Genomic DNA, 17,209 nt, shown 5'->3' on the forward strand with positions numbered 1-17,209 from the left:
ACCCACTTTGGGTTCCCAGGACTGTGGGTGTGCTGGAGTACTGGCCACAGAGGCCTCCAGGAGGCTCTCAGTCAGCCTGGCTGGCTTGGGATATGGGCTCGGAGAAGACACTGCTGGGTTGTGCCAAGGAGGGAACTTCCTAGCCTCTAGGACCAAGGCCAGACTCAATTGAGGTGTTGAAATCACTGCTCTCAGGCTGTCTGCTGACTTCCTTATCTGGGGTACTTCCCGATGCCTGTCGTCCTTCTGCCCCCTTGGGTGCCAGCTCGCCCATGTCTCCAGCTAGCTTCTGCACACTCCTGTTTTGAGTCACCCTGGATGTCAGGGACTGCATCCTGATGGCCTGTCGGTCACCCGAGATGAAGTCCGAGTAGGAGGACTCAACCTCCATCATGCCTGTCGTATCGATCCTCAGGCCTAGTTTAATTTCTTTTTTCTGCTTGCGTCTCTTCAGATTTTTCACTCTTGATTAATGAGTGTGGAAGTCTGCTGCCACATCTCTTTTGCTCCATGCCCAGTCAGCGACACTTCTACTTTGTGTTTGCATAGACTGTCCTTTGCCAGGTACTCCATGAGAAATGGAGTCACACAGCAGGGCTGCTTTTGTCCCTGGCTTCTTAGACTTTTTAGATTCATCCATGTTGTGCCATTTCTCAGTTTATCTTCTGTGTATTCATACTGTATGTGTATGTGTGCCCTGAGATGTTTGTGTAGAAGTCAGAGGGCAGACTTGGGTGTCCTTGCCTCCCATCTTGTATGAGGCAGGGATTTATTCACTATTGTATGTGTCAGCTTAGTTTGCAAGTTTCTCCGCCTCTCAGAGACCCAAGCATGAATGCTACCACACACCTGCCTTTAGGTGGGTCCATGGGATCTGGGTTAAGGTCCTTGTGCTTATATGGCAAGCATTTTTATCCACTGAGTCATCTCCCGAATCCAATCAGTAATTTGATGTTATTTATTATTACACCACTCCACTCTGGGCCTGTACAGCTGGCGTCTGTTTTCCTCCCTCCGTCTTCCCAGTGCTGGATTACAGGCGTGTGCCCGATGCCATCTCTGTACAAAGAACAATCCTGTCACCGTCATTCACATGCAAGTCTGTGACACTGCCTGTCCTTGTTTCTCTGGGTGACACCCAGGACTGGAGTGGAATTGCCAGGCTATCCTATAGGGTAGGGTTGGGTTTAATTTTTAAGAAAGTACTACACTACCTGTGTGTGGTGGCACACACCTCTAATCCCAGCACTCGGGAGGCAGAGGCAGGCAGATCTCTGTGAGTTCGAGGCCAGCCTGGTCTACAGAGTGGGTTCCCAGACAGCCAGGACTGTTATAGAGAAATTCTGTCTCGGAAAACAAAAAACAAAAAAGGAAGAAGAAGAAAATGAAGCACCACACTCAACTTTCCAAGGTAGCTAGCTTGTTTTACATCCTGCCAGCAACGAATAAGGGTTCCCCTTCCCCACAGTTGGCAGCATTTGTCATTGTCTTTCCTTATTTAGAGCAAATCAGAAGTATCCTGTTACCCATCTGTGAATACTCAGTGCGTCCCTGGAAAGTGTGAGGCGCCCTTAAAAAACCAACCCAGACACCATTAGAACAGAAATCCTTAAGAGCAAATCAAATCAGGTCCACATTTTCTCTGTTCTTAAGAAGCTTCAGACTTTGACTCCTTTCCACTGTGACTGTATACTCAGTGAACCGAGACTCTAATGTTAATCTTCTGGGGGCAGGGTCTCTGTTGCCGTAGACAGTGACCAGTGTGTAATGCACAGTATTGTTCTTTTCTAATGGTGCATAAGGGTGCTTTTGCTTAGGTTTTGATCAGAGGTGGCAGACTCAGCTGTTGTGAGAAGTCAGGTAGGTCCTGGTCGAGACCTGGCTGCTGGAGGGCCAGTGGAGTGTCCACTGAAGGATGCTTGCTCTTCCAGCTGTATTAATGTGTCCTGAGAGAGTCTAGGTCTCCCTTCTGTTTTACTTTTTCCCACCTCCTCAGGTCAGGGTCTCCTTATATAGCCCAATTTGGGCTCAGACTCACCATTCTCTTGCCTCAGCCTCCTGAGTGCTGGGATTATGGACCATCTTGCCTGTATAGTCGGTCGGTCAGTCTGTCTGTCTGTCTGTCTGTCTGTCTGTGTCTCTCTCTCTCTCTCTCCCCCTCCCTCTTGAAAGAGACACTAGAGGGTTGGAGAGATGGTTCAGCAGTTAAAAATACTACCTGCTCTTCTAGAGGACCTGGGTTTGATTCTCAGCTTCCATATGGCAACTCACAAATGTTTGTAACTCTAGTTCAAGGGGATCCAATGCCCTTTTCTAACCTCTAGGGCCACCAGGCATGCATGTGGCGTATAAGCAACATACATGCATGCAAAATATCCATACACATAATTTTTACCCCTGAAACAAGGTTTCTCTGTGTGGTTCTGGCTGTCCTGGAACTTACTCTGTAAATCAGACTGGCCTTGAACTCAGAGATCTCCCTGCTTGGGCCTCCCAAATGCTAGGATTAAAGGCCCAGTAGAATTAGAATTCTTCCTCTTTCCCTTTCTCTCTCTCTCTCTCTCTCTCTCTCTCTCTCTCTCTCTCTCTGTCTCAGATAGGGTTTCTTTGTGTGGCCTTGGCTGCAGAGTTCTCCTGGAACTCACTCTGTAGACCAGACTGGCCTTGAACTCATAGAAATCTACCTGCCTCTGCCTCCTGAGTGCTGGGATTAAAGGTGTGTGCCACTGCTGCCCAAAAAAGATTAGAAATTTTAATGTGAAATTAGCTTGCAATGAATTCAGTGAAAAAATGGTGCCTTGGGGTTGTAGTTTAACAGTGGAACACTTGTCTAGCATGCATAAAATCCTAAAATCTGTCCCCAGCATTCCAAAAATTAAAACAAACCAGGAGCTGGAGGAGGTGTGGCTCAGTAGTGCCACGTGTGCTAAGCATAGGGAAAGCTCTGGTTGCACTCATCACAGAAACAAAGAAAGCAGTGTGCTGCCTGCATACCTTATCTACACAGATATGCTAGTACAATCTGACAGTACCAGCCAGTGAGCTGTTGTTTAAGGAATCAGCTGGCTAAGTGACCTTCAGCTAGGTCAAACAGGCATCACTTTATTACTCTTACATGGAGCTATTACTCCACCTGCTTTTTTATTAATGTGTGTATATGATGTGTGTGTCCTTGAGTATGGGTACCGTGGCTTATGTGTAGAGGTTAAACAAGAATCTTGAGTGTTAGTCTTTGCCTGTCACAGGACCCTTGCACAAGACAGAGTCTCTTGCTCTTCACTGTGTATGCCAGCTCTGCTGGCCCATGGGTTTCTGAGCTTCTTTGTCCCTTGCCTTCTGTGAGATGTATTACAGGTGTGTACTACTGTGTGTGTATTCTTTGTGTTCAGCTTTGGTTCTCATGCTTGTGTAGCAAGTACTTTATCCACAGAGCCATCTCCTCATACCTGGTTGTTGTTGCTATTTTACATTGGTTGTGTGGTGTGATCTATCTGTGTCTATGTATGTTTGCAAATATATATATTTGGGGGGTGGGGTTCAAGACAGTGTTTCTCAGTGAAGCTCTGGCTGTCCTGGAAGTAGCTCTGTAGACCAGGCTGTCCTCAAACTCATAGATCCGCCTGCCTCTGCCATGTGACAGGTTGGGACAGTCAGCAGTGTAAGCAGAGGTGTCTGAATAGGAGTGGGCCGTATAGAGGTGGTATCACAGAACAGTAGGTGTTAGGAGGTACTGGTCCTACATAGTCTTAGCACAGTGACTATGGTGTGCCTACCTCATACTTACACAGAAATGTAGTCTACAAAGATTAATGTTTTGGGATGAAATATCCATGAGTATTCTACAACCTTGGATTCAAGGGTTGTCTAAATTTAATTAATTTGTGTGTGTGCATATGTGCATGCAGGTGTGCATGCCTGAATGCAGGTGTAAAAGCCAGGCTGGGGTGGTGTTGAATGTCTTCCTCTATTACTATCACCTATTCCTTTGATGCAGTGATGGAGAACCTCCTTCAGCAAATGGCCTTTAAGAGGCTAGACCAGGTTGGGGCACAACTTTGGGTACCAAAAAGCCTTGTTCCCGCCCCGCTCATTCTCTTCTTCCCGTGAGCCACAGCTGGATGTCGGACCCCATTCCTGTTTCCTTTATGTGATCCATGAGTTCCCATTTAATAAAGAAAAGCTTTAAAATACTCTATTTGGAGTTAACGTGGGATTGTTTGACTTGCTTTCCCCCATTTGACGCATTCAGCATCAATGCAGGGTCTCCTTCTGAGCCTGGTTTTGTGTCTTCTAGGCTGGAAATCATCTGCCCTAGCAATCCTGCTTCCATATTCCTCAGAGCTGGGGTACAGGGGTATTAAGCATCTGTAGCTTATTATGTGGGTGAGGAGATCTGGACTTAAGTCCTTTGATTGCAGGGGAAGTGTTCTTCACTGCTGAAGCAACTCTCTTCAGCCCCAAGAAGAATTAAAGAAAAAAAAAGGTGTTTAAGAAAATGCTACCAGGAAGAGGCTCAGATGGTAATGTGCTTGACTTCTAAGCCTGAAGACCTGAATTCAGTCCCATGTAAACCTGCCAGACATGGTGGGGAAGCTGAGACAGGAGGACAGTGAGAGTCCTTATCTCGAAGAAGGTAGAGGTGTTTATGAGGATGAAGTTGGAGGTTGTCCTCTGGCCTTGCTGCTTACAACTCCCCCACCCCACACACAGTGTGTTAAAGAAATAGCTACTAGCAATAAATATTGGCAGGTTTTCTTCTCTTCATAATTAAAAAACAAAAATGAAAAACTCACATATGACAATATGTAGTACACAGTTAAAAGAATTTAAAAGACTGAAAGAGAGACATGCAGCCTAAGTTCAAAGGTAAGTGAATCCGTCCACTGGTGAGATGGCTCAGCAGGTTCTGTAGGGAGTCTTTCTCTTTCCCACCAATCAGTTCCCCAATAATGACACTGAGACTTATTAGTTATGAAAATGCGGCCTTAGCTTATGCTTTTCCCACTATCTAAGTTAAATTAGCCTGCTTTTTATTAATCTACATTTTACCATGTGGCTTTTTACATTTTATGCTGTATGTCAGACTCCCCGCGTCTCCAAGAATCTCCTGCACCCCTTGATTCTCTCCTCCTACTACCTCTCTCTGCCCAGAAGTCCCACCTATACCTCCTGCCTAGCTATTGGCCTTTCAGCTTTTTATTCTACCTATGATAGCAATGTATCCTCACACAGTGTACAAATATCTCACAAGGTACCCCACTTGCCATGCAAGCCCAACCACCTGACTTCAGTCCCCAGAACCCTTGTAAAGGTGAAAGGAGCAAACCCACTCCACAGAGTTGTCTTCCACACCACATACTACTAATAAAACAGCAGTGATGGTGATGGTAAAAAGATAACTTTCCACAATATATAAAGGACTTTCAGTCTGGAGAGATGTCAGGGGATAAGAGCACTTGCTGCTTTGGACAGACTGGAATTCCGTTTCCAGTATGCATGAGGAATGGTTCACAACTCCAACTCCAGGACTTAGACATTCTCTTCTGCCTCCAAGGGCACCCTCATGCACATCCATGTTTACAGGTACACAGACAGACACAGTAAATAATAAAAATAACTCTTAAAAACTACAAGAAAAATCTAATAGGAATCGGCATAAGAGAGATAAACAAAGATACTTTATAACAGAGAAGCAGCTAGCTAACAGACGAGGGGTACAGACAGACAGACATTCAGAAAATAGAAACTGAATCACCAACAGCTTTATTTTCCCTGAATGGGAACCGTGAGGCCCAGCATCTTCCGGGATGGTGAGCATGTGAGGAGCCATGGCCCTCCTAGTGTTGGGAAGCAGTTGCAGTTTCTGGCCAGATTCCTATAGCCTAGAAGTCAGTACACACAGCAGGGGTGAGAAGAGGCACAGGTGCATGCTAGACAGTGTGGTAGCCACAGAGCCTGAGAAATGGCTGCACACTCATGAGTGTATGTTGGAGGTGTGTGATGATGTGTAGGCAGAGGGACTACGAGCAACAATATGAAAATTTATCCACACAGAGTCCACAAAGAAGATATTGTTGCTGAAAATGAAAAGTGCAGATCCATATAAACGTTATTGATTCAGCTTTTAAAACTGATGCTCAGTGATATTTATGGGTCTGCATATGGGTCCTTCCTTCTTTCTTTCTTCCAACCAATCTTTTGGGTTTTGCCAGTTTGCCCAGGCTGGCCTGTAACCTGCCATCCTCTAACATGGCTGGACAAGTAGCTGCAATTATAGGCAAGTATCACCAAGTCTTGCCAGTGACTGAGGTTTTTGTTCTTGTTTTGAGACAGGTACTTAAGTGTCACAGGCTGGCTTCAGACTTGTTAAATAGCTGAGAATGGCCTTGTGGTCCTTTTGCCTCTGTCTCCCCAGAGCTGTGGTTATAGGTGTGTACCATGGTTGGTGTATGCAATAGGGGTTCAAAACCAGGGCCTTGTGCGTGTAAGCCTTCTAACAATTACACTCGTAGCTCCAGGGACCTTTTTTCTTCCTGGAAAAGGGGTCACATTCTGTAGCCCAGGTGATGGCATTATTCTAGTTAAGTCTGGCTTGAGCTCATGGCAGTCCTCCTGCATCAAGTTTTCAGAGGAAACTTGAAGGAAGGAGCCACTATGACTGTGGTGATCTAAGGTAAAAACTGAAAGAGGACCTAGCCACTTGATGACTGAGGAGAGGGATGGCGGAGTGAGAGCAGAGGACTGGTTCATCACTAACTCTCTTTCCCTTCCTTCTCCCTCACTGAGATCTGAGACATCTGGAATGTGGGCATCTGCTGGGACCTGTGAAACTTGTTACTCCTAACTGAGTCAGCCTGCGTGGACTGAGTGTTCTGTTGCCCGCATTCTTCCCAGCACAGCACGTGCTCAGACGGCCCGTCAGCCCGGTAGTAAAATGGTGACATCTCATTTAAGCTGACTGTTGGTGAGGTTCAGGATGTCAGCATGTTTTCTGTTGTCTTTTACTTTCAGGTTTATTTTAGTTTATTTTTCTGAAAGCCTGAATTTTTAGGGCAACTTACTTTTGTAGGAATTCATGTCTGTCTGTCTGTCTCTTTCTCTAATAAAACCTACATAAGATACATTAAAAAATTTTTTTTGAGGCCAGATCTTATCATATAGCTCTATTTAACATGGAACTCACAATGTAGACTAGGGTGACCTTGAACTCACATAGATCTGTCTGCCTTTGCCTCCCTAGTGCTAGAATTTAAAAAAAAAAGAAAATTTTTTTTTTGAGGTAAGGTCTGTGTAGCACAGGCTGGCTTTCAGCCTGCCATTCTTTCCCCTCAGCCTCCCTAAAGCTGGGATTACAGTTGTGTGTTGCCACATTCACATCTGACTTTAACTATTTTTTTATTATTTTTAACTTTTTGTTTATTTAGTGTGGGAGGTGGGGCACATGTGCACCCGAGCTTGTCGGCTTTGGAGGGCCACTTGTGGGTGTAGGTTATCTTCTTCACAGTGTGGATCCTGAGAATTGAACTTAGGTTGTCAGGCTTAGCAGGAAGGTGACAAGTGCCTTGCTTACTGAGCCATCTTATGGGCCCTTATTTTATTTATTTGAGACAAGTTCTCTGTGTAGACTTGGCTGACCTAAAACTCAGATTCATCTCTCTCTGCCTCGCCAGTGCTGGGATTAAAGGCATGCGTCTCTGTTACACCTGCTTTAAAAGAAAGTGTCGTCTTAACGAAGTAGATTATTGAAAATAAGAGCAAACATTTCAGAATAACTTTGCATAACCTAGAATAATCAGGGACTGCCTTTTCTCTCTGATGCCTGTATCTAGGCTTGGTGTATTGGTGAATACTGGCATTCCCAGCAGTGGATTCAGGAGGGTGAAGAGAGAGGAAGGAGTCCCTGTTCAAGGTCAGTCTGGACCTCTCAGTGAGACCCTGTTTCAAGGCAAAAACAAGCACAAACAAACAAAAAGGTACATTAATCAACAGTGTTTCACCTTCAAACTGGGGTTTGCCCATTGTTTGGGTTGTTGGCAGAGAGCCTGTGAGGAGAGCTAGGCAAGACCCACCCACTCCTAACACTGACCTTGTTTGGGTATCTGGGAACTTCCTTTCAGGAAGTGCTTACAGTCCAGCCTAGCTTCTCAGTCACACACTCCAGACAACACTCTCCCTCTGAGTCGCACCCTCGGTACAGTATTTCTTGCTCCCATGACCTTGGCTTTTCACAGCTGAATGATCTGGTTGAATTAACGTGTCTTGCAGCTTACTGTGATTAAGAGTACACCATACTCTTGTTTTGTTTTTTCTTAAAGCCCACATTGGAGATCTATAGTAAGATACCTGTAGGTGAAATTGTGGGTTGTCTGGGATTTCTTCCTCTAATTGGCTGGACTACGCCTGTATATGCAGGGACAAAGCTGGCTCTTTTAACTCCTGTGTAATGCAGACTAGTTCAAAGCAAAATGAGATGCACTGTTAATTTGCTTGTGGAAGTCCTGCAGTGAGTAAGAGCCCAGGTGTCGAGCTCCCACCTGGTCTGGGACGCTGGTTCTGCTCCTGCTGTGATCTAAGCAGGCTTTACCTGTCCCGGGCCTGCTTCTTCATCAGTAGCCTGAGCAGAACAGCACCTGCCATGTCGAGTTATAGGGAGGCAACACAGCATTGCAGAGAGCCCTTCAGAGCCCTGCGAGGCCCAGTGCAAAGGAGGTGGCCGGTGGTTGCTGACGGTGTCTCCTCTGGTGCTGATGACCAGCAGTGTCAGCTGGGTGCTCCTGTGGACCCTCTCTGTTCCTGCCTTCTCTCACTTTACTGTTGAGCTGCAACTTTCTGGTATAGCAGGAAGGAAAGGTGGGAATGCTGAGTTCCCACGCAGCCTCTCATCCCCTTGAACTCCTGATCCTCCTGCTTCTGCCTCCTAATGCAGGGGTTACAGGTATGTGCCACCATGTCGGGTGCCGGGTACTCAAAAAGTGCATACGGCACAGTCCTTATAGAGCTTCTGTGAATCTTTATTTAGAGACAGGGTCTTACTGTGTAGCCCTGGCTATTCTGGAACTCACTATTTAGATCAGGTTGGCTTTCAATTCAAAGAGATCCACCTGTCTCTGCCTCCTGAGTGCTGGGATTTAAGGCGTATGCCACCATGCCTGCTGTAATCTTCATACAGGATGGCTAAAGGAAAAAAGAAGCATACCCTTAAATTTTTAATTTGGAGCCAGTGGGATATCTCAGCAGGCAAAGCCATTTGCCATGAACTCAGTCTCTGGGCTTCATACGTTGGAAGAAGAGACTGGACTCCTACAAGTTGTCCTCCTTGTACTGTGACATGTGCATGCATACACAAGAAAATAAACAAAATATAAGAAAAATGTAAAATTTCTATACATGCTGAAAGCTATATAAATGTACAACGTAATTATTTCTACAGTGGAAACACAGTGGAACCAGAAGGAAATAGCTAGCGCTTTCATAATTTTCTGAAGCTCTGCGTTCCCTCAAGTGCCTGGAAAGTCCCTTTCTTTGGGGAGCAATCATCCTCCTGAAGGCCCCTCTCTGAATCCTTGTGTTCCGTGAATGGGCTTGCTTCTCCCTGAGGTGGTGTGAGGAGGTTCTAGGATCTCCCTGCCACTCTGCCAGCTCAGCTGGGCACTATCACAGAGGACTGAATATCCTCACTGCCAAATATTGTCAAAGTAGTCTCTTTTCTTTTGCACTTGCAATGGTAGCGGGCATGTGTTTTCTCTGAAGAACAGGGAAGGCAGTCACTGGGGTCACTTTTTGAAGGACTTAATTCCACCCCAGAAGGGCAGGAGCCTTCACTCTTCCTGTTTTTTCCTTTGCAGGCCTCCCAGTCCTGCAGGTTACTTCTCTATGGGAGTGTTGGTTTGCCTCAAGCTCCTCTGTCTCCCTGGGAAGGGAGAGTGAGCAGACATGCTTTAAATGCTTAGCTGAGCTCTGGCACTAAGGGAAACTCCCAGAGGACCAAAAAAGGGAAGAGGGAGTTGAAACCAGCGGATAATAGAAGGGGGTTTAAGGAAGAGGGAGCCAGTGCCATTCTGAGATGTTTCAGGAGTCTGGAGAGAGAGCTTGGATTAGATCATTGCCAAGGGCTTGTGTTCCAGCCGTCAGATCCAGTTGGGAGGGGCCAGAGTCAGCCAGGAAATAAAATCCTCCTGGTGGCAGTGTTCCAGTGCATTGTCTCTGGGCCTTGTGGATGTGGCATATATTCATTGCCTCAGAGGGTCCCCTTTGACAGCCTCTGATACCTGGGAACTTCAGCTGTAGGGGAGGATCCCATAAACAGTGTCCGATGTCTGGGTAATTCTAGCTCTAAGGTAAAGAGCCAGGTGTTACAGACGGTCCACGTAGTTCCCAGTAATGTTACATGCTATGAAGAACCCCAGGCACTGGGTGCTAGAGGGCTTTGCCGATATCTGTCCTGGTCCCGGAATGTGTGCTCCTGCTTGAGACGGGGACATGAGGCAGGCAGGGCTGGGCATATCCTTGTGAGCTATGGTTTCAGAGGGCACCGGATTTCCCCCTGCCCAGTGGAGTCTGTCCCCACTTAACTCGCTCCAGAGAGTGCTTCTGCATTGGCTCCTGTCCTGAAGGCCCGCATACTCTGTATCCAGTCTGAGCTGTGCATTAGGGAAGTCAGGAAGGAGCTGAGCTCAGCAGTGCATTTGTGTGTGCATCACCACCCCCCACCAAGAATGTTTTTCTTTTATAAATTAAAAAAAATTTTTCAAGTAGGGTCTCACTCTACGCCTAACTGGCCAGGAACTCTGTGTAGACTAGGCTGGCCTTGAATTCACAGAGAACCTCTGCCTCTTGAGTACTGGGATTAAAGGTATATACCACATGAGGTGACCTCCTTGATCACATTTTCAGTGCCTCCCCGATGCCACTGCTCTGTCAGGAAGAATGCAGGGGGATTAAACCATGGTTCGTTCATCTGACTGTGGAATTCACTTGTCAAGTTGACCCTGACCAATTTGCCCCCAGAGCCCATACAAATGTGCTGAACTGAATGAGTCCATGATTGCCTTCTGCAAAGTTTTGCCATCTGTGGGATTTCTGAAGTCTTTTCCAGCTTTTGAAGGCTAACTGTGATAGCTGTGGCTATCCCTGTACCTGTGGGGACTTTGACTGTTATGAAACCGGATACCACAGCTTTTCCAGCATGAACAGACTGACTGATCAGAAATCTCCAATCTCTCTAGGATGACGTGAGGCATAAAGTCCATCTGAACACCTTTGGCTTCTTCAAGGATGGGTACATGGTGGTCAACGTCAGCAGTCTGTCTGTGAACGAGCCTAAGGGAGCTGTGGGCACAAGCGGTGAGGCAAGTGTCTCTCCTAGAGCAGGGGTTACTCTCTCAGCCTCCTCCCTCCTTCCTAACTGGAGAAAATTCTTCATGGTGGTACCAAAGTGTACATAGGAGTCAGCTTGACTTTTCTATTTCTGTGGTCAGGGAGATGCTGGGGGTGGAACCCAGGGCCTTTCCCGTGCTAGGCAAATGCTCTGTCCATCCACACCCCAGCCCTAAAAATCTTTTTTTAAAATTTTATTTGCTTATGTATTTTATGTATGAGTGCTTTGTCTACATGTACACTTGGACACCCCAAAAGGGAATTGTACCCTAGTACACGCTGTTGCTGGGAGCTGACTCAGGACCTGTGGGAGAGCGCACTGAGCCTCCTCTCCAGCCCTGCGACTCTTGAGTAAATGTGTGATTAGTGACTTCACGTGAGCAGCTGTTTCCATCCTTCAGACGTGCACTAAGGGAAACAAGAAGCCATGCCTCAGGGTCCATGCTTTCTGCGTGTATTTTTCTTGTTCTTTGAGTTAGAAGGGCATGGACAGTGTGAGGGACTTAGTCTTTTCTCTTTTCATTGCCCTCAGATCGGATTCAGTCTAGATCGGACCAAGAACGACGGCTTTTCTTCTTACCTGGTAAGTTGCTTATAAAAAAAATTGTGTATATTGATATTTTGCCTGCCTGCATGTCTATGCACCACATACTTGCCTGGTGCCCTCAGAAGTCAGGAGAGTTAGATCCCCTGGAACTAAGCAACAGGTAATTGTGATTGTTTGGGTGCTGAGACTCAAACCCAGCACCCTCATCTTTCTGGCCCTCTGTCTCTCTTGAGGGGACAGTAGTGATTGACGGGCTTTCATTCTGTAGCTCAGGGTGGCCTCAAACTTAGAGCAGTCCTCCTGCCTCAGTCTCCCAAGACTGGGATGACAAGCATGAGTAACCACAGTTTGTATCCCAGACTAGCCTGGAACCCACTATATAACTGAAGCCGGACTTGAATTCCTGGTACCTCTGTCTCAGTCTCATAGGTGCTAGTATGATTGCAGGTGCCTGGTCAGTTTTAGGTCACAGTCTGACTGGTCCTCACTGGAGTCAGCCCACAGTGCCTGTTCTGAAGGTGGTAGCGGCTGTAGCTTCCAGGCTTCACTGTTGGAGAAGTGTGAGCCTCTCATCTGCCTTGTTCTTGCCACAGCAGGTGCAATGATACATGCTTGTTCTTCCCTTGGCAGGACGAAGATGCCAGTTACTGTATTTTAAAGAAGCAGTTTATGTCATCTGTCACCCTTCTCATCTTAAACATCTCCGGAAGCGTGTAAGTAATCCTAAGTCCTCTCTGCTCGCCCTCAGTACAGCGAGGGTGCTGGTGCAGCAGCATCCCCACGATATCTGCCACATGCTCGTCCTCCACTGAGTGCTGAGATGAGTTACATGTTAAGAGACACAGGGCCACCTGGGATCCCCCTGCACCCCAACACACACACCATGGCAGGGAAGGACAGTTTTAGGTCAGACTTAGGCAGGCAGCCTTCTGGTGAGTCATCTTTTCCAGATGAATGAGAGCAGGAAGGGTGTCCATGTGTGCAAGAGAGGGAGTGGCCTGTGGAATAAGAGAGGGAGTGGCCTGTGGAATAAGAGAGGGAGTGGCCTGTGGAATAAGAGAGGGAGTGGCCTGTGGAATAAGAGAGGGAGTGGCCTGTGGAATAAGAGAGGGAGTGGCCTGTGGAGTAGCATGTGAGCAGCACTGCATCAGCACCAGGTCTGCTGTCGGGAGCACAGTAGAGGAAGCAAGTAAGAAACTGGACAGGATCCAGGCAGCGGCTTCTGCCACTCAGGGTCCTTTCCTACCTCACAGTAGTAGTCTCTTTTGTGAGATTGTCCTTGTGGCAGAGCATGGGAGAAGGATTTTGTGTTTTTAAGTTAGGTACTTTTCTATCTGACTACAGTCTGGGTTTCATGTTTGTGTGTGGGGTTGGGCAGCAGAAGCTGATGTTGGGTATCTTCCTCAACCACTCCCCCCAATCCTCCCTCGTGAGACAGGCTGTCCACTACTAGGCCAGGCTGGCCTCGAACTCAGAGATTGACTTGTCTTTGCCTCCTGAGTACTAGGATTAAAGCTGGGAACGCCTGTAATTAATTTGCTAATCCTAGCATTTGGGAGGCAGAAGCTGGTGGATCTCTGTGAGTTCAAGGACAGCCTGGTCTATGGAGTGAGTTTCAGGACAGCCAGGGCTAAGGCTACACAGAGAAACCCTGTCTCAAAAAACAAAAGAAAGAAAGAAAGGTGTACCCCACCATGCTCAACTGTTCTACCATATTTTCTTTATGTAGAGTTCTTCACTGCCTGAGTTCTTGCTGATTTACCTAGACTAGCCGGCCGGCAAACTCCAGGCACCCTCCTGTGACCACCTTCTCTCCTGGGGTTGCAGGCTCTCATCACATGCCCCACTTTTACACATGCCCTCTGGGGATCAAATTCAGGTCCCATAATTTGGAGGCAAGTAGTTTGCCACCAAGCACCTCCATGGCCCAACCACCTCAACTCGTATGTAACTTTTTGCTCACTTTTTTACATTTTTGTTTTGGCTGGGCACATGTGTATATCATGCCATGCATATGGGGGTCAGAGAGCAGTTTGGAAGTCAGTTCTCTTCTTCCTGCTGTGTAGGCTTCAGGGTTTGGATTCAGGTTCAGGCTTTTCCCAGTGAGCTAGCTCTCTGGTCCTGTGTATAATTTCCGAGGGAGCCTTCATAGGGTTTAAGCTAAGAATCTGTGTCTGGATTGTTTCAGATCTAGCCGATAGCAGCCCAGAGTGGACAAGTTAGAGATGAACAATGTCAGAGGTAGAAAAGACCAGTGAGGAGACATCTTTAAAAAGAAGGCACTTGCCACAGAGCTCCTCTGGGCCTCACAGCAGACATCCTCCTGCTCACCTCTGCTATCATCTGTCAGGAAGGCAGCAGTTTCCTAGGTTACCATGTATTTGGCATCTGGAGAGAAAGACCTGACTGAGCCTGGCAGAAGGAATGAGAGCAGGGATGGACCCACCCACCTGAAGTCCCTAGGTGGCAGGAGGCTCAGGAAAGGGCAGGTCAGTGGCAACTTGCTCACATCAGGGGCTCATGCCTTTGATCTCTGCTCTCCCATCCTGGGTGTTCATTCCCCAGGCAGTGTCGTGGGTGTGGTTCTCAGCATTCACACAGTGGCTCACAACTACTTTTAAGTCCAGCTCTAGGGGATTGGAAGCCCTCCCTCTTCTGGCTTCTGCGGGCTCCTGTATGCACATAGTACACACACACCCCCCATGCACACAAACACATAATTAATCTTTAAGACAGAATGAAGGGAAAGGAAGCGATTTCTTTTAGTGCAGTAATTAACTAATGGTGTCCTCAGCTCCTCACACACGTGGCGTCAGTTGACTGTGTTATAGAGCCTCTGTCTTCTTCTGTTTCCCTTTCATCAGTTCTGAGCACATTAAGAATCCTTAAGGGAGCCCTGTGACAGTGATGGTACACGTCTTTATCCCAGCTCTCAAGAGGCAGAGGCGGGCAGATTTCTGTGAGTTTGAGGCCAGCCTGGTCTACAGACTGAGTTCCAGGACAGCCAGGGCTACACAGAGAAACTATACTTGAAAAACAAACACACAAAAAGAGAGAGCTTGAGCTGGGCCCACAGCAACCGTTAGTGAAAGCTGGAGCGCTGATCTCAACTCTCCTTTCTGTCTTCCGTGGATGTAGAGTCAAGGTCAGATCCCCACCAGAAGCTGGCACCCAGTTACCAAAGATTGTCTTCAGCAAGGACGAGAAAGTCCAGGGTCAGAGCCAGGAGCCTGTCGTCAGCTCTGTCCCCGAAGTCAGCAAGGTGCAGAGAGCCCAAGGTAAACCCACTTTGTAGAGATCTTGTTTTCATGAACTGCAGCCTGGTCTATATTGTCTGAACATTGTGTTCTTGGGGCCACACAGAATTAACTGTAACCAAAGAAGGAAGAGAGAAATGAGCTCTCTTCTGTTCCCACTTAGCACCTTGGGCGTTGTCCTGGGTTAGGCTTGTTTTCTTGGTCTAGAAATTGGTGCCTTACAACTCCTAGTCATGTGTCCAGCCTGGTGCATGCTCATTGGTTTTGCTTTGTTCCATCCCCCTGTCCTAGTTAATGATTTGTCACTAGCTTGGCCTTTTTCCTAAAGTGAAACATTGTCCTTTCCATTCTTCATTCATAGAAATCCTTTTGTGTGTGTGTGGGGGGGGTGGGTAGAGAGAGGACTCAGCAGCTCATCTCCCAGCACACATATCAGTTGGTTCACAACACCTGTAACCCAGTTCCAAGGGCTTCCACAGGTACGCATACACACTAACAGACAGACAGACAGACACACACACACAAAGATGTCTTTCTTTTTTCTTTTGGTTTTTCGAGATAGCATTTCTCTGTGTAGACCAGACTGGCCTTGAACTCACAGAAGTCCACCTGCCTCTGCCTCCCAAGTGCTGGGATTAAAGGCGTGCGCCACTACCATACATCTAAGTCAGATCTTTTTAAAAAGAAAAATTATTTTGTGTGTGTAATGCTGTCTTTAGGATAAGTTAGTGGAGCTGGACTCTCTGGCTCAGAGGATACAATAGTCTTTGAGAATATTGATACTCCATTCCAGATCAGGTGGGTGATCAGCATCTATCAGAATGTAGAAGTACTGGCAGAAGTACAGTGGGATACCAGGTTGTTTTGTTTGTTTGTTTATCTAAAGTGCTGCGCACTGTGCACGTCTGCAGTTCCAGTACTTGGGAGACTGAGGCAGAAAGAGCACTTGCGCCTAGTCTGAGCAGGCCTGTGCAGTGGAGGGAAATGCTAAAATGGAAAGGCAGAGACCATGGTGGATTTTGTTTTTCCTTTTCTGTTGTTTTTGGGAGAGGAGTTTGCATGACCAGGCCTTGAGCTCCTGCTTCCTGGCCTCCACCTGCTGTGCCCTGGGCCTTACTCAATGCTGTTCCTGAGGCAGCACCCCTCTCCAGATGTTGGTGTGTGTGTTAGTCCCGTCCAATGGTTCATATACATTCTTTCAAGGTCATTTGCCACTTACGTTATTTATTTCTTCCTAGATTTGTCAAAAGTTGGTACAAATTAAGAATCATAGAAAGAACTGGAGTGTAGGTACAGTTCCACACCTGTGCTCTGCTTGTGCAGATCCCTTTGCTCACGAAGCCCTCTTCCTGTCATAGGGCTGAACTACTGTCGTAGTTGGGGTTCTCCTGCTGTGAGGAGACACCATGACCGTGGCAACTCTTATAGATGAAAACATTTAAATGGGGTGGCTTGCTTACAGTTTCAGAGGTTCAGTCCATTATCATTGTGGTTTGGAGCAGGGCAGCGTGCAGGCGGACATTGCACTGGCTACATCTTGGCTTGCAGGCAACAGGAAGGCAACTGACGAAAGTCCTGAGTGGTATCCTGAGCATAGAAAACTTCAAAACTCAAACTCACACTTCCTCCAACAAGGCCATTCACACTCCAACAAAATCACACCTCCTAGTAGTGCCACTCACTATGAGATTACAGAGGCCAGTTATGTTCGAACTACCACAGCAGCCTTCCCCAGGAGGGTTGTCCTAAGGCCAGTGAGGCAGGTGCCCACTCTGTTCCATGAAAAATCAGCTATCGATCTTTTTTTTTTTTTTTTGAGACAGGATCTCATAGCACAGGCTAGCCTTGACTTCTGTATGTAGCTTAGGATGACCTTGAATTCCTTCTTCTTCTCCACCCCAGAGCACTATGATTACAGGTGTGCATTACCACACTCATTTTCATACGCTGCTAGGGATCTAGGGCCTCGTGCATGCTAGGCAAGCACTTTGCTAACTGAGCTACATCCCCAGCCATAGTTAGCTTTTTG

The 17,209-nt window shown here is 47.1% G+C and overlaps 1 protein-coding gene and 1 pseudogene across 1 annotated transcript in view; one reads left to right on the forward strand and one right to left on the reverse strand.

Moving 5' to 3' along the window:
* Window positions 1-17,209, forward strand: part of Gpr107 (G protein-coupled receptor 107) — a 62,606-nt gene that overhangs the window by 2,989 nt on the left and 42,408 nt on the right. Inside the window, exons 2-5 of the mRNA XM_041674417.1 lie at window positions 11,226-11,348; window positions 11,909-11,959; window positions 12,554-12,636; window positions 15,062-15,201. Coding sequence (XP_041530351.1) covers window positions 11,226-11,348; window positions 11,909-11,959; window positions 12,554-12,636; window positions 15,062-15,201 — 397 coding nt within the window. The remainder of the gene's footprint in view (window positions 1-11,225; window positions 11,349-11,908; window positions 11,960-12,553; window positions 12,637-15,061; window positions 15,202-17,209) is intronic.
* On the reverse strand, window positions 140-394 carry LOC121462894 (annotated as a pseudogene).

The sequence above is a fragment of the Microtus oregoni genome, unplaced genomic scaffold (assembly GCF_018167655.1).
Source record: "Microtus oregoni isolate MIOR12 unplaced genomic scaffold, Mior012 000025F_ref0000491, whole genome shotgun sequence".
NCBI lineage: Eukaryota > Metazoa > Chordata > Mammalia > Rodentia > Cricetidae > Microtus > Microtus oregoni.